Source organism: Acomys minous (assembly GCF_964271855.1).
Source record: "Acomys minous genome assembly, chromosome: 17".
NCBI lineage: Eukaryota > Metazoa > Chordata > Mammalia > Rodentia > Muridae > Acomys > Acomys minous.
The window spans coordinates 26,951,694-26,975,765 of NC_140500.1; the positions used below are offsets into that span (position 1 = coordinate 26,951,694).

The window sequence follows — 24,072 nt, forward strand, 5'->3', positions numbered from 1 at the left end:
ATATCAAATATCACTGATGTATAGTATGTGTTCAGATGTCTGAAGGCAGGTCAGATCTGATCTTTCCACGTTTTCTACAGTGAATACTATTTCCTTTCTGTTCTGAGGGAAGGGTTTCCCTTTCCAGAGAGAAAAGACAGAGTGACTATTAGAAGGGATGTGTTGTAAAACTTAAAGCTTCATGTAAATTAATAATGTAGGTTTTGGCTCCAGGAAGGAATAAAAAGCATCTGTGCATAGAAGCCAAGATTTAGTGATGTGAAGATGTACTGCACGGGGAACCAGATCTCAATGAAATGACACCAGTGCCTGAGGAAGACGCTGAGGGGATGCCAGCTACTCCATCACAGACAACCATTGTTAGGAGAGAAGCCAGCCAGTTAATTAAGAATTAAAGAAAACCGTTTAAACATAAAGGCTCCTGGGGATAGCCACCAAGGGCACGTAATACCCCAGGACACAAAGCTGAGCTTCAGCCAAAACAGGCTTTCTGTGAACTTGCTACATAAGACTGGAGTCAATACCATACGCAGAGAAGATACTTGTAAGGATAAAACAGGTCAGTCTTCACTCCCCCTGCTGGCATTTGTAAGAGGAAGTGACTAGAAAGAAAGTAGCGTGCACCTTGAGGAACCAGAACCCTTACTTACCTCAAGCCACATATGAAGCTGAACAAGATTTTCTATTGGAACACTGAAAGGAGATGATATTTAAATTAAGGCTTGGAGTATAGCTCAGTGGCAGAACAGGTGCCTAGCGTGCACAGGACCTAAGGTTCAGACCCCAGCACTGAAAACTGAACAGTAAAATAAACGTATGTGCTATGAAACAATAATTGGGGAAGTTCCACAGTTACATGGGTTGTTACAGAAATAAAAGCCTAAAAAAAAATGTGAAGGATCCCTTGGAAGGCACATTTGTCCCTTAGGTCTGACTAAATGATCACGGACTTGGTTCCTCTCACAGTTTAAGAAAGCGATCGCCCAAAGTAAGGCATTGGCAGGCTGGTTCATTCTGGAGACCCTGGGGGAGACCAGGTCTGTGCCTCTGGCTTCAGGTGGTCCCAAGTACCTGCCTCCATCCCTCTCCTGCCCTCTTCACAGTGTGACCTAGCCTGTGTGCCTCTGGTCTATTCTTCTTGCTCTGATGGCACTAGTTGTGGATTTTTGTGGGAGCAGTGGACCCTGCTTCCCTTATAATGTCTCCATTTCCTGCATCAGCACAAGGAGGTCATTATGAAATGTCACTGTCAGGATCAGCCTTGATGCTGTCCTGCAGGGCAAATAGTATCAGAGCTGGGATGTGAGTGTCTGTGGAGACCACCAGGCTCTTCAGCACTAACCTTGAGGAAGAGCAGCCTGGGGGCGGGGGTTGGGGGTGGCGACTTTGGGCTGGTTTGCAATGAGGTAAGAAAGGAAGGAGAACAGCATTGGACAGGACAAGAGAGGGAAGTCACAAGGAGCGAAAAGAAGTAAAGAGAGAGGGAACAGGAAGTGGAAGGAACTAGGAAACAGGAAGATTGGGGAGACTTAACAACAAGGGGAACAGTTGTGATGAATCAAGGTGACTTGTGGGGCTCAGGCCACCATTCACGGCTTCCCAGTACATTCCCAGAGGCTGTTTTCAATGTGCGCTTCCTTCTATCAGGGAACCTAGAACAAGCCAATGAGGAGCTGCGGGCCATCATCAAGAAGATCTGGAAGAGGACCAGCATGAAGCTGTTGGACCAGGTGGTGCCCCCTGCAGGTGGTAAGTGCTCCCTGCATTTCGGGACCAGGGCTGTTTGCAGAGCCTGCAGGGTATATCCGCCTTCCAGTCCTCCTCCTGTGCCATCATTAGCCACAGCCCTTGGGACTTCCCTGCTTGAGTCTACTGTGCTTCTGGGTCCTCTGTTCTGAACCCTTCTGTGGGCCCAGAGGCCCTCCTGGGTTATGATACCCTACACAAGCTTGGATGCAAACTATCGGGTTAGAAATCTGCTGTAACCCCACACTTACACTTGGGAACTGGCAAGCCCTTCCATGCTTATGTATGGGCTTGGCAGAACTTTCATAGGAACTCTGATTTGTGGATATATATTTACCCATAGGCCACTGGGCTGGCTGCTCTAGAGTTGCTGTACAGCCCTGGAAGGGAGGTTGCCTGAGATTCACCACATCTTTTTAAGAGCTCATTTCTCTCTCTACAGTAGCATCCTCATGCCTGCCGAGCCACAGCCCTTTTTATAGCAAGTGCTTCAGACCATCCCAACAATGATCCCAAGTCAAAATCGTAGGTAGCCTGCCTACAGAGAACCTGCCTAACAGGAGGCGATACTTCCTGTTTGAGACCCACTTCCTAAAGAGAGTACACAGTGGGTTGGGAGTCGCCAGGTGCCACCTACTGCTTTGCTGCATCATTTTGTTTACTGCCTGCAGCATCTCTCTCTGAGGCTCACACTCCAAGCACTGCTGTTCTTAGGAGCTATGCAGGTTTCCCACTGAGTTCAGTGTAGACGTAAGGTATCCAGCTCAGGCCTGAGGACACCAAGGACTCCAAGTTCATTCCCAATTTCCCTCATTCCTCATCGGGCATCTCCAGGGTTTTCCCTTCCATGTAGAACGGAGACCCTGACCCATGGAAAGCCTAGGACTTCTTTCTGTAGAGTTGACTGTGAGGATCAGGAAGGCCTTTGCAGGTGCTGAGGCTCAGCCCAACCATCTGTCCCTCTCAGACAGAACAGGAGACAAGATGAAGGGGCCACTTGCTCAGCATGTAACATCCCCTGGGGACTTCCAGCTTCCCCACCATTGGGCTCACCCCTAAGATCAAGACTGTGTCATGTAGGGTCTTGTGTGCCCAACCCAGCAAGGACACATGTCAAGTCCGTCTCGCTGGTTGGGAGGGAAATGACCAACCTCCTGCCACCAGCCCCTCTCACCCCACTGGAATTTTGTTAGGAGACCTGTCATTTGATGGTAAGGGCAATCAAACAAGACTTCGTAACAGCCATTCAGGAGGGGGAAAGTAACTTGGGAAGTAACCTTGACAATATCCTACTTTTTCTGCAAGGGAAAAATGAAGAAAAGCAAACAGCCAAGTTCAGGCAGGAGCAAGTGCTTCTGGTCCCAGCTATGCAGGACAGAATGGGTCACTCGATCCCAGGAATTGGAGGTCACCTGAACAGGATAGGGAGATCTTATCTTAATTAAAAAGGAGATAAGGACATTTGTGCTTATTTCTGGAAAAGTACTCAAGAAACAAATAATGTGGTGAGCAACTAAGAGGTGGTGAGCAAGCAGACAGGGGTGTGCTGACTTCATCATATGCCTTTTTACATGCTTTCTTTTGAACTAAAAAATTAAAACTAATATGCAAAAGAAGTTTTAGATGCTGAAAAAAAAAAAACAATGAGATCTAATGGAATCACATCTTTTTCTCCTCTCCATGTGCCCTAGATGACGAGGTCACAGTAGGCAAGTTCTACGCCACCTTCCTGATCCAAGAGTATTTCCGAAAATTCAAGAAGCGAAAAGAGCAAGGGCTGGTGGGCAAACCCTCGCAGAGGAACGCACTGTCCCTGCAGGTGAGAGGCTGGAGGGAGGTGCCCATGCTCAAAAGGTCCTGGTCACCTCCCCCTGACCACAGCCGGGGTCCAAGTCTCGCTAGGGATCCTAGAAGCTAGGTCCCATCACCAGAACACCTGGGAGCACTGCTGCGATGTGGGAGCACTGCTGCGATGAGAAGCTGATGTGCCCTGCCCCTCTCCCATTCTTGCCCATATGCTTCCCTTAGCCGTCCTGCTGCCTTTCCCAGACCCCAGTCCTCTTAGCCCCTCTGCTCCCGAGACAGCCGCTGGCTCTTCCTGATCCTGCAATATACCTTCATTCCTCCTAGATGATTCTAGGGGGATGGCGGGGGCAGGGCGGGGGGCGGGGAGGCTGGCATCCATGGAAGCCCCATCTCCAGCAGCCTGGCAGTGAGGCAGAGAGGCAGGGGCTTGGGGAGGAATAACAAAGGACCTGGGTCCTCACACGTCCTTCTGGGTTCCAGGCTGGCTTACGCACATTGCATGACATTGGGCCTGAGATCCGGCGGGCCATCTCTGGGGATCTGACTGCTGAGGAGGAGCTGGACAAGGCTATGAAGGAGGCTGTGTCTGCTGCCTCCGAAGATGACATCTTCAGGGTAAGTGCCATGACTAGTATTCTTCCCCACGTTCAGTTGGGAGCGATGGTGTGCTCACCTGGTGTTTTGCCCGATCTCTCTGAGGAGTGCCACACTCTTTCTAGTCAGCTTTCTCCCGATTCCCCGTCTCCTTCCCAAGCGGACTCTATGCCATGCCATCTTCCTAGGACACAGTAGCTCAAACCATGGCCAGCCCTCAGGAACAGGAGGAACCTGTTCGTTTCCCTAAAGAAGACTTCCTGGAGAAGTTTCTCATCAGAAGGTGTAGAGTAGGAACTCCTGGGCCACATCTCATCTGAAACGTCCCCCATTGGACCTTCTCCATCAGATTTGAGGAGTAAGGATGCCTGGGCCACGTCTCATCTACAAACCTGTTTTATTCACCAATATTTGAATATCTGGCATATCTAAGTAAAAATACAAACTAACTCCTGGCTTCTCTTGGAGGAAAAAAAAAAGATCAGATTAGTGGCCACATTAGGTGTGCGTTCTCATGTGGCAGCTAGACAAACAATAGTTGGCCTATTAAGATGAAGCATGTGATATCCAGGTCACAGTGGTATGCTCCAGGCCTCCTCCTCTTTTCCTGGAGTAATATTAACACAGTGGGGGGGAAAAAAATCACGCACCACTGTGCCGTATGATCACAGTCTCCCATCTTGTTCCCTCATTTCTACTTCCTGCCAGTCCCCATCCTCAGATGCAGAACATCTGACACTACAAGACACTAGAAGCCAAGCCTTGTCCCCAGGACCCAAAGACCTACAGACAGCAAGGGTTAGACAAACCTTGCAAACCACTACTACCCCCCCTCCAACCCTTTGCTCTAGGGCAAAGAAGGAATATTGGAGAAAAACTCCAGTTCCTGATCTTAAATCTCAAAGAATCCCCTACAGGGAAGGAAGCCGTGACATAAGGGATGCAAAAGTGACACAGTAGGCTCCTCGCTCTTAGTTTCAGTTTTGACCAATACAGCTCCTGGTGCCAAGAGCCGGCTGTAGTCCCACTAAAACAATCCGTCCCCATCTTCCACTCTCCTCCCCAGCCCTCAGCGCCCACAGAGAGCTCCCCAAGCTGAGCAGCTGGCTTCTATGGAGGACAGCCGCCTCATCCTGTCCTTGAAACCCAGCCCCAGTCTCCGATGCTCCTTTGGGAACAGACTTCCAAGGAGGCTTCTTGACCAGCAACTTCCTGCATGCGCAGGCACATGAGGGAATTCCTGACGCTATAGGGAGATTGTGGGACCTTGAGCATCTGAGTCCCTCCCGCTGCCATGTGTCCAGAGTGTGTGTCTCTCCAGAGGGCAGGCTGGCTTCCTGTGAGCTGCACTTCTTAAGCACTGTCATACAAGGCGGGGGGGGGAGGGGAGGCAGTGACAGGGGTGAGGGGAGATGGATGATGGAGAAGGCTTCTGCACCTACCCCTCTGTCTTGTCTACAGAGGGCTGGAGGCCTGTTTGGCAACCATGTCAGCTACTATCCAAGCGACAGCAGGGGCAACTTCCCTCAGACCTTCACCACCCAGCGCCCACTGCATATCAACAAGACGGGAAACAACCAAGGTGACACCGAGTCGCCGTCCCATGAGAAACTGGTAGACTCCACTTTCACCCCCAGCAGCTACTCATCCACGGGCTCCAATGCCAACATCAACAATGCCAACAACACTGCCTTGGGCCGCTTCCCCCATCCCACTGGCTACTCTAGCACGGTCAGCACCGTGGAGGGCCATGGGCCTCCCTTGTCCCCTGCTGTCCGGGTACACGAGGCAGCGTGGAAGCTCAGCTCTAAGAGGTAAGCAGGAGGGTGGGCCTGGGCAGGGGGGCTCACACACCCTACCCAGAGGACTTAGGCCTCAACCGTCTGCTCAGTCTTCAAGCTCCAGTGTTGGCTACCACCCTGAAGTAGAGGGCAGAGGCAGCTAGCCACCCACAGTAGCTCCTGCTCACACATGGCAATCACAGTGAAGACAGCACTTTTCTGTCTCTCAGATGTCCTTTCCTCTCTCCTCTCTCCTCAGCATGTTGACCTGTGGCCCTCCAAGAATATGTGACTTGGGCCTGTACGATAAAACCAGCCCTTTGCCCTTCCCACATGCCTAAGCCCGGCCTTTCGTCCAGTTGAGACTGGGCAGTGGTGCAGAATGGTTCCTAGGGCCTTCCGTGTTTTCCTCCACCTGGCTCACCCCTTTTCTCTACTGTCTTGTGCTGTAGGACACACCACTAAGAAATGCAGGTGTGGTGGGCGCTATCACTGCTCTCGCCCTTAAGGAAGCACGGACGGGGCCTCTGCAGGTCCTCTTTCCATCTGCTTCATTCCCGAGCCAGGGTGGGAGAAGACACCCCTCACATCTCGTTACGTCACCACTAACTAGCTGCCCTTCCAGCCCTAGCAGGCTGCACAGATTCCCAGCCCATGGGTTCTCGGTGAAACTGTCCTTTTTCATGCCCTCTGGACCAGAATATAATCAAGACTCTCCCGCATCTTCTCTGAGTCCCAAGCGGCCTGATCTGCTATTCACAGAACAACATTCTTGTTGGCTGGTTTTCATGCGGTCCCATTTCCAAGTCCCATGCTTTTGAATAGCTGATTCCAGACATGTTGCTACATCCATCCTGCCTACTGTATACTCGGGGACACTTGCTGCTTGAACCTCCCCACAGCAGTGCTAGCTGACCCAGGACTCGACACACAGGGCCCCAGACTGTGTGCTGCTCTGACAGCTGGCTCAGCCTAGGAGCCACCATCCTTTTCTGCAGACACTAGGACTGTCCCACCACCTTGGAGATTCAGTCCTACTACTAGCTTTTCCCTTCTTTGCCTTCTGAAAACCTCTCACCTTCTTTTTTTAAACTTTTATCTTATTTTCTTTTTATGTTTTCAAGACAGGGTTTCTCTGTGTAGCCTTAGCTGTCCTAGACTTGCTTTGAAGACCAGGCTGGCCTCGAACTCACAGCAATCTGCCTGCCTCTGCCTCCGGAGTGCTAGGATTACAGGCCTGCACCACCACTCCCGGCTAATTTTTTCTTTGCAGTTCCATACACATATGTATTCTCGTCATGTTCATGCCATTACCCTCTCTTATCTCCTTCAAGTCCCACTACTTTCTTCCTACCTTCATGCCACTCATGTGGCCCCACTGAGGTTAGTTAGGGTGCGTGGATAAGAGTGGGTGGAAGGTTACACCCCTAAAGATGACCCCTCATCCTCTTCCCTGAGCCAATGGCGCCTCATGGAGGGGTGGAGCCTCCCAAGCCCACTCTGTCTTGTAAGACTGTGGCAAACAGTGTTTTCATGGTAGTCCTCCGACCCTCCAGCCTACTGCCTCCTCTTCCCAAATGCTCCTCGAGCAGATGTCTTGTTTAGGACTGAGCACTTGAGAGTAAATTATTCTCAGCACTTTGACCACATGAGTCTCTGCTGCTTACAGCAAAAAAAAAAGTAGCATCTCTGACCAAGACTGAGGGGAGCACTGATTTATGGGTACAGAATATGTATGTCGTAAAACAGCAGCAGTGGGTTCCTGTAGGCCCTGACATGCCAGCTCCCTGAGAGCAGAGCTGCAGGGAAGTAGTGAGCCACACATAGACAGGCTGAGGAAGAGCACTTGACCAGAGCTTGGGAACAAATGACCAGATGGACAGGAGGCTGCCTTCTACTCAAAGGTGCAGCAGATGTGGCAGGTTCTTTCACTCAGGAAGCACCCAGGCTCAGCACAGACACAGGTTTATTCCGCCTGCTTAGACAAGCCCTCTGTGTGAAGTTCCTTCTCTGTGCCTTCACTTCGGGGTCAGAACAAAGGTGTAGTGAGTATGATTTCAGGGACTTGTCAGTTGGGTCAAGCGGCCACCTAATGGCTCTGCTGTTCGCAGCTAGCCTGTGGTACCTTGTATTGGCTGCACAGTCCAGGACTACACTTCAAAACCAAGCCTTCCCCACATCTGTCTTTTTGCATGTTTAAGTTTGTGTAGGGGTGTATATGTGCTCGTGTGCTTGTGTGCAGAAGGGGCCAGAGATTGAGGTCAGATGTCTTCCACTGAGGCAGGATCTCTCACCGAACCTGGTGCTCCCCAACTTAGCTAGCTGTTCCCAGCTTCCCCTCGTGGGTACTAGGGATTGGACTCAGCCCGCATGCTTGTGTGACAGTCACTTCGCTGACTAAGCCCCTGAGTCACACAGGAAACGTGCTACTCTAGTGTTATAGATGAGAAAGCTGAGGCACAGGGCAGGCCAAAGAGTAAGTGAGCCCGGGGGCAGAATTTAGACCTTCTTGAATCTCCCACACAGAAAGCCTTGACACAGCTTGTGCCACCTATGGCTCTGTGACTTCACCAGAAGCTGTGGGGCTGTGTCTCTGTGTGTGCCTGACGTCTTCTTACTTGTTGAGGAAGAGGCAGGAGGGATGGCAGATTCTGACACGTTCCCCCATCCTTGGATGCTGTGCTGCAGGTGCCACTCCCAAGAGAGCCAGAGGGCCACGGTGAGTCAGGAGATGTGTCCAGATGAGACCTGCAGAGTGAGGATGAGTGAAGACGCTGAGTACTGCAGTGAGCCCAGCTTGCTCTCCACAGATATGTAAGCCTTCTCGCCCAGGCCAACCCTCGGTGTGGGAGAGGGTGGGGACTTGGGGACAGTGCTGAGATCCCCCCTCTAAGCCAGACAATGGCACATCAGTAACACTTACCCAGGACTCCCTCACTGGGTTGCCTCACTACAGAACACTTCCAAGAAACCTTTTAAATGCGCTTCTTACACTTTGGGGCTATGCTCAAAAATCATAGGTGTATTTCCTAGGGCAAGTCAGTATACATGTATACTGATGCTTAAATAAACTTGTTATGGAACACCTCCTTTTAAGGCTGCCCTGAAGAGGCACAGTTGGCACACCCAAGGATGCTAATTCAGTCCTCTTGGAGATACCTCTCTCATCCATCTATATCCATTGGGTGGCTGTAATGTCCGCCTGTTGAGAAAAACGGGTACTCTGAAGAGTTTAATCAGCACACATTTTATGAATAACTAGTAAGGAGAACCTCAAAGGTGCCAAACACAAAGTAATACAAAAAGATGGCAGCGTTCATTACATACAACACATGCATGTTGAGCTGTCACAGTGCACCAGATGAATACCGTGCTATTAGGTTATCACCCAGTGAACTTGACTGTTTAAAGAAATGGACATAGCCAACTAGACTTAGACATTACATGTCATCCACATAAGCCAAATGGTCACACAGTGCCTCATAATTCTGTAGTTAAATTAATAATAATTGAAACAAATAACAGAAGGTGTTGAATGTATCAGCTACTGCAAGAGTAAATATCATTTATGAAGTGTGTATTTAAGCATGTGTCTCTCTGGGCTCCTTGTAAAATGTTTATGACTATTGCAGATACTCTTTACTTGCTTGGAAGTGCTTTGGTGTACACCAACTGCCTGGGCCCTTAAAGTTTAAAAGAAGAAAGAAAGAAAGAAAAAAAAAGCCAAGATAGAGAGATTCTTGTTCTTATTGTATACTTGCCTGACTCCAAATAAGGCAGCTTTGAGTCTGGGAGATTTTACTAACTGGTTAGGAAGCTAAGAGATCACAGAAGAGGGAGAAAATGTGGACCTTTCTAACCAGCTACCCACAAAGTGGTAGCAGTGCCAAGGGGCACAGACACACAGAGCAAGTCCGGCGGCAGGGTAGCTGGAGTTATGTGCCAAGCCAAGTCAAGCCTGTCTGCAGGAGAGGGGACAACCAAGGAAGAAGAAAACGTAATGAGGAGGGCTTATCTAGTGGGATGGAAGCAAGGCTGGGCAGCGTAAGGATGTAAGATTCTCACGTCCCAAACGCCCCTGCAGATATATACATCTTGGAATCACTATGCTTGGTTGCAGGGGTGACTCAAAAGAAACAGACTGTACAGTGTCAGCCTTCAAGATGTAAAGAGTTCTGCAAATGTAGCTCAGGGGTCCTGGCTTGCTCATGCTCCTGGGCTCCATCCTAGGTTCTGCAAGAAATCACCCCCCGAAAAATGAACTTAACCAAAGAGTATCAGTCGTAGCATGGTCTATGAGCTAATCTACATCACTGAGGGCTGTGAACATCTGTGCTTCTCAAACTGAAGACTGACCAGTGCAGACTCACGAAGTTACTTCAGTGGGTGATAGCCAATGGTCTGTGAGAAAATAATACCATAGCACAGAAAGAATCAGAGAGTGGTGCATTCACTTAGGGGAGCATCTCATGTGGATAGCTATGTGTCTGATACGGGGGAGTATATATATTTCTCACTGTGATGCACCATCAAAAAGTTGGGAAGTCATCAGCTAGATGCCCTAGGTCTGCCACTGCCCTGCTATCCGCTGACTGGATGGTTTCATGACCACTACAGGCAGTGGCTTGTGTGCTTTTGAAAGCAAAGAGATAGCCAGGCAGGAGAGAATTGGAGGGGTAGGGGATGTTGTGGTCGCACTGAGAATGGCCATAGTGAAGAGCATAGACCTATGTAAAAACAGGCATCTAAGGTGCTTCTAAGAGATGTTATATGGACTGACAATTCTTTTCCTAATATTCTTTATACCCAAGAGAGCCTCCATTGGCTGAAATCAGAAATGCAAGGAAGGCTTAGGGCCAGGATAGGAGCTCAGTGGAAGAGCCCTTGCCCTAGCATGCATGAGGCTTTGAATTCCAACCTTCAGCCCAGGGGGGGAAAATGCAAACAACAAAATCAACTGCAAAGCTCCCACACAGGATATGTATCAAGAGCTGTGACCCTCCCCCCGCCCCAACAAGCAGGCCTACGAAACAACTATGATGCCTGAGAGCAGACACAGATTTCTTAGCATACCCTGCTCCCTGCTCCCCACACCTATGATGTGGGCACACAGATGGGCATTGCCTTCACTAAGGAAAATGGGAACGTCTTTCTGAGGACAGCAGCTGTCCTGATGGGTGGCACCTCTGAGCCTTGGGGAACAAGCACTAAGGGTTCTCTGTTCCAGACTCTCCTACCAAGATGATGAAAACCGACAGCTGACATGTCCAGAGGAGGACAAGAGGGCAGTCGAGCAGTCTCCAAAGAGGAGTTTCCTTCGCTCTGCCTCTCTAGGTAAACTCACACCTTGCTCTGCAGATGTGGACAATAGTCACCTCTAAGATGGCAACAGTCCGGCACCAAGTGACAACTGAGAAACTGTTTGGGCCTCGCTTAGGCAACCTCTAGTGATGGCCTGATAGGCATCCAAAGTGACAAGATAGCCCTCCAAAGACAGTTTGTCGGAATGGGACATAGACATCAGCTACTCAGATGCCTCAGAGATAAGTTGAGGCATAAAAAAAAGAGCTTGGGGCTCATAGTACCTCACCATAAAGTGAGCCTCTTTTAGTCAACTCTCTGTCACTGTAATAAAACCTCTGAGATGGTCAGCTTAAAAACAAGAAAAACTAGTCTGAGCTCACAGTGTTGGAAGCTCAGCTCACTATGTTTGGGCCTGTGGCAAGGTGGCATATTGTGATGGGAAATGTGTCCTTTGCCTCCTGGCCTGGATTATAAAGGAGGAAAAGAGACCAGTGTCCCACAATCTCTTTCAAAGAAACATACATCCCCATGGTAGAAAACCTCCCATGAGGCTTCACCTTTTAAACAGTCAACTAACCTTTCAATTGTACCAAACTGGGGACTACGCCTTAAATACGTTGCCCTTCGTAGACATTGGGAATCCAAACCCTAGCAGAGCTGTCGCAGGTCAGTGTCATCACCCATGCCCTGATTCCGGGTCTCCGGCTACTTTTGCAGGTCGAAGGGCCTCCTTCCATCTGGAATGTCTAAAGCGACAAAAGGATCAAGGGGGAGATATCTCTCAGAAGACAGCCTTGCCCTTGCACCTGGTTCATCATCAGGTATGGACAGCTGTGGATAGGACCACAGGCCACGCCTCCTGTGGGCGGGGCCACAAGCCACGCCTCCCTGGGATGCGGGTGGCAGTTCCCCAGATCCGCTTCTGTCTTCCCTGCTCTGACCTCTGAGCCTCAGTGCCTGTACAATCCGTACTGCTGAAAACCAGGCCCCTGTGAAGCCCTGGTGAGGATTCCTTTAGAGATTCTGACTGGAAGCTTCGGGGCTCATGAGCATTCTCCGTACAGTGCAGACAGCCCTTCCCCTCATTCCTCCCCCCCCCCACCCCGTGTACCACCTTGTGCTATATGCGCCACACTGGAGCGGATATAGTATACCTAGGGTTTGACAGGACCTGGACCCTGAACTTAGGGCAGTCTGTCTATCCACTGTAGTGCCGAAATAAAGGCAGCACCTAACATGATTGAGAGCCGGAAGTGCTGGGGAAAGAAAAAGTAGGCAATGGTCTCCAAGGAGAAAAGACCCAGGAGACTCAATATATAAAATCCATCCATCCTAGCATGGCACATCCTGGCTGAGACAGTGAAAACACCAGCATCAATCACACTCACCCTCAGTATTTGAGAACAAATAGAAACTTCAAGTTATGGCCAGCATATTAGGGGTCTCACCTGAGCTCCCCAGTTTACCTTTTAAATTACAAACTCCCTTTGGGGGCTGTGTTTTCAGTGTGTGTGTGTGTGAATCTGTGCAAATGCATGCACGCATACATATTTGTTAAACTGATACCTCCTCAGCTCAAAGCCAAAGCACTGTCTAAACAGGGATTGTTGTCATCAACTTTCCAGCATACTTAACATAGCTTTATGCTTCCCTTAGATTTCCAGGTCCCCAGAAGCTGAGGGCCCTCAGGAGCTGGGGAGGGGGAAGAAAAGCGGGATTGGGGGCACTGTGTGTGCTATTTTCTCCAAGTTGGTTTGCCCATCTGTCCTCATGCGCATCGGTAGGAACCTAGGGTTCCCTGTGTATCTTTCTGCCACATCCCACCCATCCTCTCTGTCTCCCAGAGATGGACATTCCCACCATTGTCTGAGCAGTACTTACTGCGGAGAGAGTCACGCTGACAGTGGGAATGCAGGCCCACTCTGAGGATTCTCGGGAGCATTTGGGGACAGAAGGCAGAGGTGGAAGTTGTTTGATCAGGATGCAGTCTAAGAGGAGTTCAACACACGCTTCGCTGAGAATGACAGGGTGTTTCTCAATGGGCCTGTTCCACTGTAAAAGTAAAAATAACGACTCCTCGGTTTGCCTGGGTCTTTATGACGGACACTGTGCCTCAAAAGGCTTCCTTCGCATGACTTCACCTGGGGCCTCTAGGTCAGTGCACAGAGAGGGCACTGGCGAATTCTGGCTCTGTGGACCACACATCATCATCGCCCTCTCTGTCCTGATGGGAACAGACTGCAAATACTGCGGATGGCAGAGCCAGTGTAAACATGGCATGGTCTAGATTGTACTCAGTTGTAAGCTAGAGGAAAATGACATCGTGTCAAAAGGAAGTGCTCAGTTTAAAAAAAATCTGGATATCATTGAACGCTAAACTAGTTCTCAGTGAGGTAGACAGAATACTGACTGAGAATTCTAAGCAGAACTCACTAGAAAATAACAGCCTCAAAGTTGCTCGGAAGGCAGGAGGCGGGCGCTGTAGCCTCCTAGTAACTGCTGTTTCTTATGTCCACAGGCATTGGCAGTGGCAGGCTTGAGCCCGCTCCTGCAGAGAAGCCATTCTCCTACCACATTCCCCAGGCCATGCCCCACACCCCCTGTCACTCCAGGCAGCCGGGGCCGGCCCCTACAGCCCATCCCCACCCTGCGGCTGGAGGGGGCGGAGTCCAGCGAGAAACTCAACAGCAGCTTCCCGTCCATCCACTGTAGCTCCTGGTCGGAGGAGACCACGGCCTGTAGTGGGGGCAGCAGCATGGCCCGGAGAGCCCGGCCCGTGTCCCTCACCGTGCCCAGCCAAGCTGGAGCTCCAGGGAGACAGTTCCATGGCAGCGCCAGCAGCCTGGTGGAAGCGGTATGTGAATTCAAGCTTCTGGGGGCGGGGCGAGGAAGGGGCTGAAAGCAAGAGTAGATTGGGTGTCAAGTGTGTAAACTAGAGAAATGCTGAAGGAGGGCCTGGCTTGCAGAAAATCACAACCAGGACCATACCAGACAGTGGCCTTTGGGTGTGATGCAGAGAGAGGAAGCGGGAGCCAGTGAACCCTAAGAAAAAGCTCCACTGCCTCCCAGTGTTCACTTTTGCTGGGGCTTGTTCCTACACAGAAAGCCGGGGTTCACTGTGCTCAACTCTGACAGCTCAGGAGAACACCCCAGGGCTCTGGAAGCTCGCCAATGGGCACAGGCATTTTCAGGGCTTCCAGAGATTTTTGATGCATCAGTGGCCGAATCCAAGGTGGCCCTTTTATCCCTCCTGAGGGTCTGTTTCCACTTTTAGAGAGATTTTAGTGCCACAGTCCTCTGCCCCTGAGGAACATCTACCCTGACACTACACCACGTTTTATGGGCCTTTGACAAACTGAAACAAACCCAAAGGAGGACGGCGAGATCCTTAGAATCCATCTCTGAGGAGAGCCAGTGGACAGAAGGCAGAGCTCGGGCCAAGGCGAGGCCTGTAAGGGAGTCAGTGTCGAGCAGAGCCCCGTCAGTGCTGCGCTCAGACAGACCTGAGAGTGGAGTTCAGTCAAGTAGCCTCTGGGCCTTGCCAACGCTTCGCTTGAGCCTGGTTGTCCTTTATTCACCTCAGAATTCTCTTAGGAGGTGCAGGGGCTGTAGGGGGAGGGAGACATCCGCGAAATGGGTGTCAGCTCTCACAGTGGTGAAGACAAACAGATAAGTAAGCACGCTGTGCGGGGAACAGGCAGGGGTGACCGTAGAATAAGCAAGCAAGGTAAAGAGAGAGCGATGCGGGCAGAGGAGGAGGACAGAGTGGGGCGAAAAGGCGGCCACACGGATCCCGCCTACCCCTTGGCTTAGAGACGTAATAACCTTCCCATAACTGGTCACAACAGCGGCTGGCAGGAAGGGTGGACACACGATGGCCGTCTGCAGCCCTCACCCTGCACAAGGCGCCCTGGAAAGGCGGCCAGCTAGCCAGGGAAGAGTGGTTAACACTCACCAAAGGAAAGTGAAGGGCAGCATGAAAGATGTCTTAGGGACCAAAAAGAAGAAAAGGGGGAAGTGGGAGGCGGGCGGAGGGGCAGACTAAGATCTGCCGGTGCAAAAGTGGAACAGAGCCCGAAGCCCCTCTGCAGATTTCTCCTGATCTGGTGATAGTGTTGAATACTCCAGCCTAACCCTAAACCCCTCCCCTCTGATCTGCGCATGCCCACTTCCTTTGGCACACTACTCCATCTCTACTTTTTTGTCTCTCTCAGCACCCAAATACAGACACATGCACACTTATGTACACATTCACATATGCATGTCTATACACACCCACACCCACACGCACAGGTATATGCACTCAGATGTTCGTTCTGCTTTCGCAGATGCCCAAATACCCGCCCGCCCCTTCATCTTCAGGGAGCTTGGAACTCCAGTGACCACGCCCCCTTTCTGTCTTCTTCCCGCCCCTCCTTTTCAGGTATTGATTTCTGAAGGACTGGGACAGTTTGCTCAAGATCCCAAGTTCATCGAGGTCACCACCCAGGAGCTGGCTGACGCCTGCGACCTGACAATAGAGGAGATGGAGAATGCTGCGGACAACATCCTCAGTGGGGGCGCCCAACAGAGCCCCAATGGCACCCTCTTACCTTTTGTGAACTGCAGGGACCCCGGGCAGGACAGGGCTGTGGTCCCAGAGGACGAGAGCTGCGCATATGCCCTGGGGCGAGGCAGGAGCGAGGAGGCGCTCCCGGACAGCAGGGCCTACGTCAGCAACCTGTAGTCCTCGGGGCTGGCGAGACGCGGGTGTTTTTTATTCGTTTCAATGTTCCTAATGGGTTCGTTTCAGAAGTGCCTCACTGTTCTCGTGACCTGGAGGTAACCGGAACAGCGTCTTCATTCACTGCTGTCGGGACAAGCCTCAGAGCTGGGCGGTGTGCGGAGTCGGCTTTTCAGGGGAGAAGGCCAAGGCCGGGGTGCAGGGCTCCAGCACCTTCCCGCGGCAGCACCGCCCAAAGGACCCCACCCCCTAAAGCAAAAGGGTGTTTTCCCCTTGCTTGTATAAACAGTCATTTGCACATGTTCTGTCTGAGCCTGGCCATCTCTGTGGAACAGGGCCCCAGGGATCTATGGTAGGATGGGCCAGCGCCCCGAGTAGGGGCCCGGGGAGGCGGTTGCAAGGTTTCCAGCAGTGCAGGTCTGGTCCCATCAGGGATCCTTCCCTGCAGGAGCCGAGATGTAGGCAGTGTGGCGGGAGCCAGTGCAGCCCACACCACAGGCCCTCAGCTAGCCAGGCCAGGGGGCGCAGGCTGCGGCGGAGTCCTCTCAATTTCATGCTTTGATGGTTCTTGTCAGCATGTTGCGGTTTTTCGGGATTTGGTTTCTTTATCATTATTTGTTGTGCTTTCCCACGGGGAGAGGGGAAGAAGAGCGTTTACAACTGCGCGGCCTCATTTCCTGTTTCCACATTTGCATATTTGAGTCGGATTTGGTTTTATTGTATTCTTAAATGGTGCGGTTCCTCCACCACCACCACCACCCATGGAGCGAGCGTTCAATATCAGGACAGGGAGGTTTTGTCTGCTCTGTGTATGCCCAGTACCTTGTTACAGTTTCCTTAAGCGCAACTTTCTTTTCTTCTTTCTGGTGTGGTTGATCATTACAATCTGCAGGTTAACGGACAATTAATTAGATGAGGTGTTGTGTGCCTGGGCGGTTGAGTTGGGTTACTTCCTATGCCGGGTATATGGATAGGTTCAGAAGAGAGGGCGTATGGGCATCTTTGTGTCACACGTGTGTCCATAGTGGGTCATCTATGTGTATGTGTGCCCCGCTCCCCCCACCTCCACACAAAAGTTCATAGATCCCCATTCGGGTTTGACTGCAGGGAGTTTTGAATCTGGGGCTGTTCGAAAGCAAAAAACAAATCACTGTCTCTGCTTCTGCTTCTGAAACGAGAATCGGTAACTGCATTTTCTGTCCCACGAGATATGCAAAAGCAATGCAATAATATCCATTTTAAAATACGATTGTGAGTTGTGTCAGCATTAAAAGTCTATTTTAAAAAAAAAACCACGAAATTTAAGGGAAAAACTCAAGAAGACATTTTTGCTTCGATATATTCTGTGTAATGTTTTATTGCATTGATAATGTTTCTGTTGAAGAAACTGTTATACTTGAATTCAGGTCAGTTTCAGTATTTTTCAAATATTTTTTTAAAACTGAATTGCAATTGTGCCAAGCAAATATAATGACTTAAGTTTGTTTTAAGATTCACTTCTTGTATATTTTGCTGCATGTAAAGTAAATCATTTTGTATTTGGAGTGTGACAAGCTTTCCCTCTGAGCTCGTAAGTGCTTTTTCTATATATGTGGTTGGGGGAAGAGATGGTTTTCCTTTAATTTGCAAAGTGAACAAAGGTGTCCCCAGTGTAAGTCCCCACTCTGCTCCTCACAAGCAGGTCTGGGAGGTACCATTTTGCTTATCTTGTTTTTGTTTTCTTATCCTTCAATCCTTCCAAAACCCAGTGGTAAAACTGTCCATGCCACATGTTGCTTTGTGAGATAAGGACATGTTTCATCCAGGTCTTCACGTGCTGCCTTCTGCTATTCTCTGTGGATATTTGTCCAAGATGCTCCAGCATCCTGTGGGAGAGGTGGCTGGCCTTCCCAAGCACATCTCAACTGAGAGGGTGAGGTGGATGATCAGCCTGGGCCAGGAGTGGGACAGATTCACCTTTGACGCATGATTTACCCAAACACCGACAGCCATAGTTGGGGCTGGAGACGGGTGACTAAGTGGAACTGTAGTCCTTATAGAAAGTAGTCTCCTTTCCTTCTTCCAAAGCAAGAAGCTCTGAAGAACCAGGGGATCTTGACCAGGGCAGGAGCACTAGGACCTCACAGGGCTGAAGGGCACAGATGTGTGGGGCTTTCATTCAGGCTCCTCTGGGTCTGCCGTCAGCAACTCTTAAAATTAGTGCCAGGTCCTGCAGTTGTGTCTTAATAACAATGGTTCGAAAGGAAGGACTTTGGGGAAAATAAGACTCAACCACTCACCCAGAATTTTCCTATGGAGTATCTTCTAGTCCCAGTGTCCTTTAAGCCTCCTCTGGACATGATGTAAGAATCTGCCAGAAACCCCAGCAAGGATGTTCTTCTGTGAAGATGAACCTGCTTTTGTCGGCTGTTTCATGAAAATGCAGGGAGTGGTACCCAGTGTTTGCAGGTTAACCAGTCTAGCAACAGTATTTTTCCTTGGATTTTCATGTGCTGTTGACCCAGGCTTTATGCATCGTTTGTAGCACCCATAGGAGCTTCTAGAGATAAGGATTAGATGGTGTCCTGTCCTTTGTCTTGTTTCTGCAAAGTTCTGCGGCTGTGTTGATGAGACTTTAGTGATGGAGAGGGAGTCATGAAGATTGACTGTCTAGTTCTTGCATACCCCTAGGAAAATATGGTGTTCTGATTGATCCCACCTGCAGGTGTGCATCTCTGCACACCTAGTCTCCTCACGCTGCCCTCTGTTCTCCTTTGGAAGCTGGGATCTGCATTGCCAGATTCCACTGACCTGTGACATAAGCTACAGGCTAAGTTCCTGCATTCCTCCCACGACTCTGCCCAGTGTGGTTCCTCCAGTTCATGCCCCTTTCACCAGTCATACCCACTGGCTGCCTTCCCCTTCATGGCCAAGAAGAACAGAGTAGCTTTTCACTCACACACTGCCCCCTGCAAGAACAGAATCATGAGTGACAATGGGCAGGAAAGCCGTGACCATCCACACCAGACTGGCTACTCTCCTTCCACCATGGAGTTTTCTCGGTGACTGTTTTTTGGTTTTGGTTTTCTGAGACAGGGTCTCTCTCTCTGTAGCCTTGGCTGTCCTAGACTTGCTTTGTAGACCAGGCTGGCCTCGAACTCACAGTGATCCACCTGTCTCTGCCTCCCAAGTGCTGGAATTAAAGGTGTGCGCCACCATGCCCGCCCCCCTGCCCCATGACTGTTTTGAACATAATTCTCAAACCTTCTGCAATCCTGACAGTCCCTGAATGGCTGAGGAGTTAACCCACAGCTGGGGACCAAAGGGACATGAAGGAGTGTAGGTCACGTGCTTTCACTCGTCCAATGACTAGCTCTGTCTCTTTCGTTCCCAATCTTTTCATGTGTGGAAGTTCCTTTCTGCCTGTCCTTGGTTCTTCATATCTTCAGGTTAAGAGAGAGAGACTTTTCTCAGGCCTTGTTTGACTCATGGATGTTTTATCTAGCAGTTGTAGTTCCCGGCTTCTTAACCTGAGTGGGATCCAAGCCCCAGCTGTCTTTTTTACCCTCCTGCGCCTTGGTTCTAAATCTGGGTACCTGTATGAAGAGATCTGTGTTCCTTTCTCACTGTGCTCAGCCATCCAGAGCTCCAGACAAGCCCAGCTGAACACAGTAGGCAGCCCTCCCTTTGCCCAAGTCAGCACATTTCTGGAACTCTTGAAGTCAGTAGAAGGAAAGTGGCTGCTGTACAGAGGCCAGGTGACCCAGCCCTGTTGCTCTTAAAGGCAGACCAAGAGAGCAAGGATCCAGGTCAAGCAAGGAATAAAAACTGGTGATGGGGGTTCTTAGCCTTATCATGACACTTTTCCAATGTCTCCAAGGAGGAGGATAGCCCCTCCATCCTGGGACCTTAAGATGCTGAAGTGTCCTTGAGGATTCAGGAGCTAGAAGAAATTGAGCAAGGAACTGGGAAGGGGTGTCTGGATTTCAGAAGAGCTACACAGAGTCCAGGGAAGTTGGAGCTTGCTGTTAAGCATCCTGGCTGATTCAGTTCCCCTGCAAAGCCCTGGCTCTGAAGCAGGTGTCAGCACAGAGAGAGAAGCGTAGGGGTGAAGGAAGGGCACTCTTTACCCCCTCTGTGCCATGTCATCCTACGGAAAACAGCTCCTGTCTAGTCACCCTCGGCAGCCTTGGCAAAGATTGATGGCTCTATAATCTGCTTGGAAGTTATGAAAAATAAATTCCTACCCCAGGCGTACAAATCAACCTAGCTAGAGAGATGAGGTCCTTACCCAACAGTGTGAAGCCCACCACGGCATCTGCCAAAGAATTGGCCAATGCAAAGTAGTTGGGGGAGCTTGGGTCCATGGTCTGCAGTAGCTGCCATGGGGAAAGAGACCCTGGAAGGCTGGGAGGGGGAAAGCACCCTACCTATGACATCAGTAACAGTCGCCGTCCCTCCTTAAGCATTTCACCATTCTTCTTCCTCCTCCTCCTCCTCCTCCTCCTCCTCCTCCTCCTCTCCCTCTCCTCTTCATCCTCTACAAGCCCATTGAAGGGAACAGTGAGGTGAGGGAACCCTTTGCATATTCTTACAGTGTTTTGTATTCCATATTGTCACTTTATGAGGCAGGCAATTGAATCACACGTGCGCGCGCGCACACACACATACACACACACACACACAGAGAGAGAGAGAGAGAGAGAGAGAGAGAAGGCACAGTGCTAGGGGTGATGGCCACATAGTGGTTTTATCTACAGAAGGGGAGGACTGTGGTAGGCATGTTTAGCCTGCTCATCCTGTGGCTGTGTATCCCAGAACAGCTATGAACATGGCCCAGTGCATTCATAGACGAAATCCTATTATAATGGGAAGGCCCTGGGCATCCTTAAAGGGGGACACATGGAAAAAGCTAGAACAATTTCCATGGGTAGAAATGGTGCCAGTATTCTTCATCTACGAGGAGGAAATGCTACCACCACACCTCCCTTTTCCTCCACCCACCTTAAGAAGTTTGATCCACATAGAATATGTTAAAGACCCTGGTCATCTTGGTACATTAGGAAAACATGTTCACCTATCTCTGAAAGGGAGTTGGAGAACATAGCTGGAGCTATCAAGCATTGAAAATCAATTCAGTACTGTGAGCAAAGTGTGAATTGAGACTTTTCTGTTACCTTTCTCTTAGGTCTCCGCTAGCAATAAGGAAGATAAGGCCAGGTAAAATGCAATGAAAATGTGAATGTCATCTGGCCAGACCCAAACTGTCTCAGATGCTCACCTCTTTAGAGGTGTAAACCCCTCATCCCCGTGGGAACTCCTGTGTACCCCAACTTCCCAGAATCTAAATGACTTGATGGTAAAAAGGTGACGCACCACATACTCCCGCAGAAATGAGGCAACGGTTGCAAATTTGCCACCTAAAATCCCCTCATATACCACTAAGCAGGGTAATTACAGAGACAATCTGGGAAAGAAGGGAATATAGGGAATTGGAGGGTTGTTTCTTTTTTCTTTCTCTTTTTTGGGGGAGCAATGTGAAGCTACTGGGGGTTGAACCAGGGGCCTTACGCAGGCTAGGCAAGCGCTTTAGCTTTTGTTTTGAGATAGTTTCTGCCTCCTAGGCCTTCCCAGCATGGAGAACTACACCAAAGAGAAAAGCAGGGGGCAACCCTTGGGGATGGAGGACAGATGATTTACAAGCAGAGGGCCCCATAAGAGGCGGCAGGGTGCCCTGCGAGCTATTGGGCACCTTCCTGTTCTTGACACAACACACACTCACAACGGCATCCTGTCCCTCAGACTCCATCTCTCGGCCTTGCTACCAGACCATGTACTCATGTGTCCCACCCTGCTTGCCCACTGCCCTGAACAATGCATGGATGACAGAGAAACGACTGGGTTTAACACATGTCTGTGATGGCGGTGGTTAAGACCAACCCGTGGGAAAAGAAAGTCACTGAGAAATAGCGCGGCAGATTCCCAGGAGCGAGCGCTGCAATCTCTGCTACTCTCATAATACTGCAACTCTCCTTTAACCTGCCAGTGTTACTAAGGAAAACTTCCCTCCATGTAAAGGGTTCACATAAAGCCGCCCCCCCCCCCACACACACACACTCCCCACGTCTCTACATAATCCACTTTCATGTCCCCAAGAAAACCTGTGTCATATGCCACGCCTGTCCCCAGAGAGGCATGGAAAGATGAAACAGGCTTCTGTGCCACTCACGTACACCTGCACATCCCACACCTGCCCCCCCTCCAGGCTCCACGACACCACAGTCTGACTGTTGTAAATATTGTTGTACAGTTTGTAATCATCAACTAGTCCTGTTGTCAAAGGCCCTGCCTGCTGCGCCTTCTCCCCCTTGAGCAAGGCCAGGGAATCCAGAAGGGAAAACCTTCAAGGAGAGCTTCAGGGTCCATCTCTGTGCGAGACGCTACTGTATATTCCTGTAAGATTGCATTTTTATCTAAGGAATGATGTTATTTAAAAAACAGACAAAAACGCAAAAAAGAATTGCAAATAAATTTCTTAACAATGTCGATCTTGGTTTAATCCGTATCAGCCCCTCTTCCATACCTGTCCTTTTCTCCTATTCCCTACAGATCACAGAAATAGATTCAACCCTCAATATTTCACTCGCACTGGTTCTTCAAAGTGGGGGGTGGGGTGGGGGAGGGGCAAATAGGGGGTGTGACTGCACCCTAATCCCTAACTCCCTGGCCACAATTGTCCTCCATGTGTGCTTGCTTCTTCCATCTATGAAAAGGTCAACAAAAAATGGCCAAAGGCAAATAAGGAGGCAGAATAAGAGAAATGAAGGGGTCAGCCCAGAAAAGCTATGCACTGTCCCTTAAATAACTGATTTTGGATAAAGTGGGAAGGGTAGAGTAGGGAAGGCACTGGGAGATAAGGGAGGATGTGCAAGCTATCAAATGCAAGGTTCTCTGGTTACCATGACTTAAACTGGCTCAGACAAAGCTTCCAGAACAATCCCCATGTAAAACAGAATTGCTGCAGGGGAACCTGTCTCCTGCCTAGTGAGTGGCTGCCCTCCTGGACTCTGGCTCCTTGTAACTCCTCCGGAGCTCTGGGTTCTGTTGAGGCCTTGAATGCCTCACCAACCAATTCATCTAAACTTTGGCAAGGTCAGCTTTTAGCCCAGCAGCAGCCACATGCCCAGCACAGCACAGCAACTGAACTTTCACCCAAGCCAGCTGGCATGGAGCCTGTGGGGCCCACAGCAGATGGAAAAGCAAATCTTCTCAAGCGTCAAAGCTCTGGACTCAGCAGAGCTTGCTGCTTCTAGTCACAAAAGTGCAAACACAAATGCAGGAAGTCACTATTTGAAAGCTTCTTCTCCATCCAATTGAAGTGCCTTCCTATATTTAAAGACCCTTTCCATATTCTTCCCATTTTTTTCTCTCCTTTTGGCAACTAGACATTAAAGACTAATGCATCTGAAAGCAACTATATAGATGGAGAACATTAGAAGGTGACGGACCATCTCCAGGGAAAGATTAGCCTCAGAAAAGATGCAAGGAAGCCTAATCTTATACATCACGCCCATCAAAACTGATTCTGAGCATGGAGTTTTTAACCCTCTTACTGGCTTATACTATAATCCCAGCACTCAAGGAGGCTGAGGCACTAGGGTGACTATCAGTTTGAGGCTAGCCTGGCCTACATAGTCAATTCCCAGCCAGCCTGAGCTACAGGGAGACCTTGAGTCAAAAAACAAAACAAAACAAAAAACACAACAGGAGGAAAAACCCACCAAGCAAACCAAACTCCACAAAGAAAGAGCAAAGAGCAAACCATAAAAAATGTAGGGGAGGAGACATTTGATTTACCCACAAATAAATCACAAAACATACCAGAAACAGGCAATTATGACTCATTCAAAAGAAAAAAATCAGCAGACCATCTCTGAATAAGACCTGGAAAAACTATTAAACAAAGATCACTCTCTTGAAAATGACAACTTTCAGGAGCCAGGTCTCTCCTTCCAGAGATCGATTTTGATGATCTCAATACTAAGGAAAAATGTAAAAGGAGTCAAGAAAATGGTACACAAATGGAATGGCAAGTTTGTAACCCTAGGGCAGTAACTAGAGACAAGATCAGCCAGTCTA

General features: G+C 49.8%; 1 protein-coding gene and 1 long non-coding RNA gene across 34 annotated transcripts in view; one reads left to right on the forward strand and one right to left on the reverse strand.

Moving 5' to 3' along the window:
- Positions 1 to 22,479, forward strand: part of CACNA1C (calcium voltage-gated channel subunit alpha1 C) — a 557,751-nt gene extending 535,272 nt beyond the window's left edge. For all 31 annotated transcript variants that reach the window (XM_084766402.1, XM_084766399.1, XM_084766397.1 and 28 more), the window contains 9 exons: positions 1,648 to 1,749; positions 3,438 to 3,565; positions 4,033 to 4,167; positions 5,608 to 5,960; positions 8,616 to 8,741; positions 11,155 to 11,261; positions 11,949 to 12,052; positions 13,750 to 14,085; positions 15,655 to 22,479. In XM_084766402.1, the coding sequence (XP_084622528.1) occupies positions 1,648 to 1,749; positions 3,438 to 3,565; positions 4,033 to 4,167; positions 5,608 to 5,960; positions 8,616 to 8,741; positions 11,155 to 11,261; positions 11,949 to 12,052; positions 13,750 to 14,085; positions 15,655 to 15,957 (1,694 nt within the window). In that variant the 3' untranslated portion in view covers positions 15,958 to 22,479. The remainder of the gene's footprint in view (positions 1 to 1,647; positions 1,750 to 3,437; positions 3,566 to 4,032; positions 4,168 to 5,607; positions 5,961 to 8,615; positions 8,742 to 11,154; positions 11,262 to 11,948; positions 12,053 to 13,749; positions 14,086 to 15,654) is intronic.
- On the reverse strand, positions 8,572 to 15,903 carry LOC311588603. Of its 3 annotated transcripts, none has more exons than XR_014776272.1 (5): positions 15,824 to 15,903; positions 14,735 to 14,837; positions 13,113 to 13,283; positions 11,809 to 11,977; positions 8,572 to 8,675 (listed from the first exon to the last, which is right to left on the reverse strand). It is a non-coding gene; the product is annotated as an uncharacterized lncRNA (long non-coding RNA). The 3 variants fall into 3 exon arrangements; XR_014776273.1 differs by lacking the exon at positions 15,824 to 15,903 and adding an exon at positions 15,187 to 15,646; XR_014776274.1 differs by lacking the exon at positions 15,824 to 15,903 and adding an exon at positions 15,033 to 15,646.
- Positions 22,480 to 24,072: the final 1,593 nt, after the last annotated feature.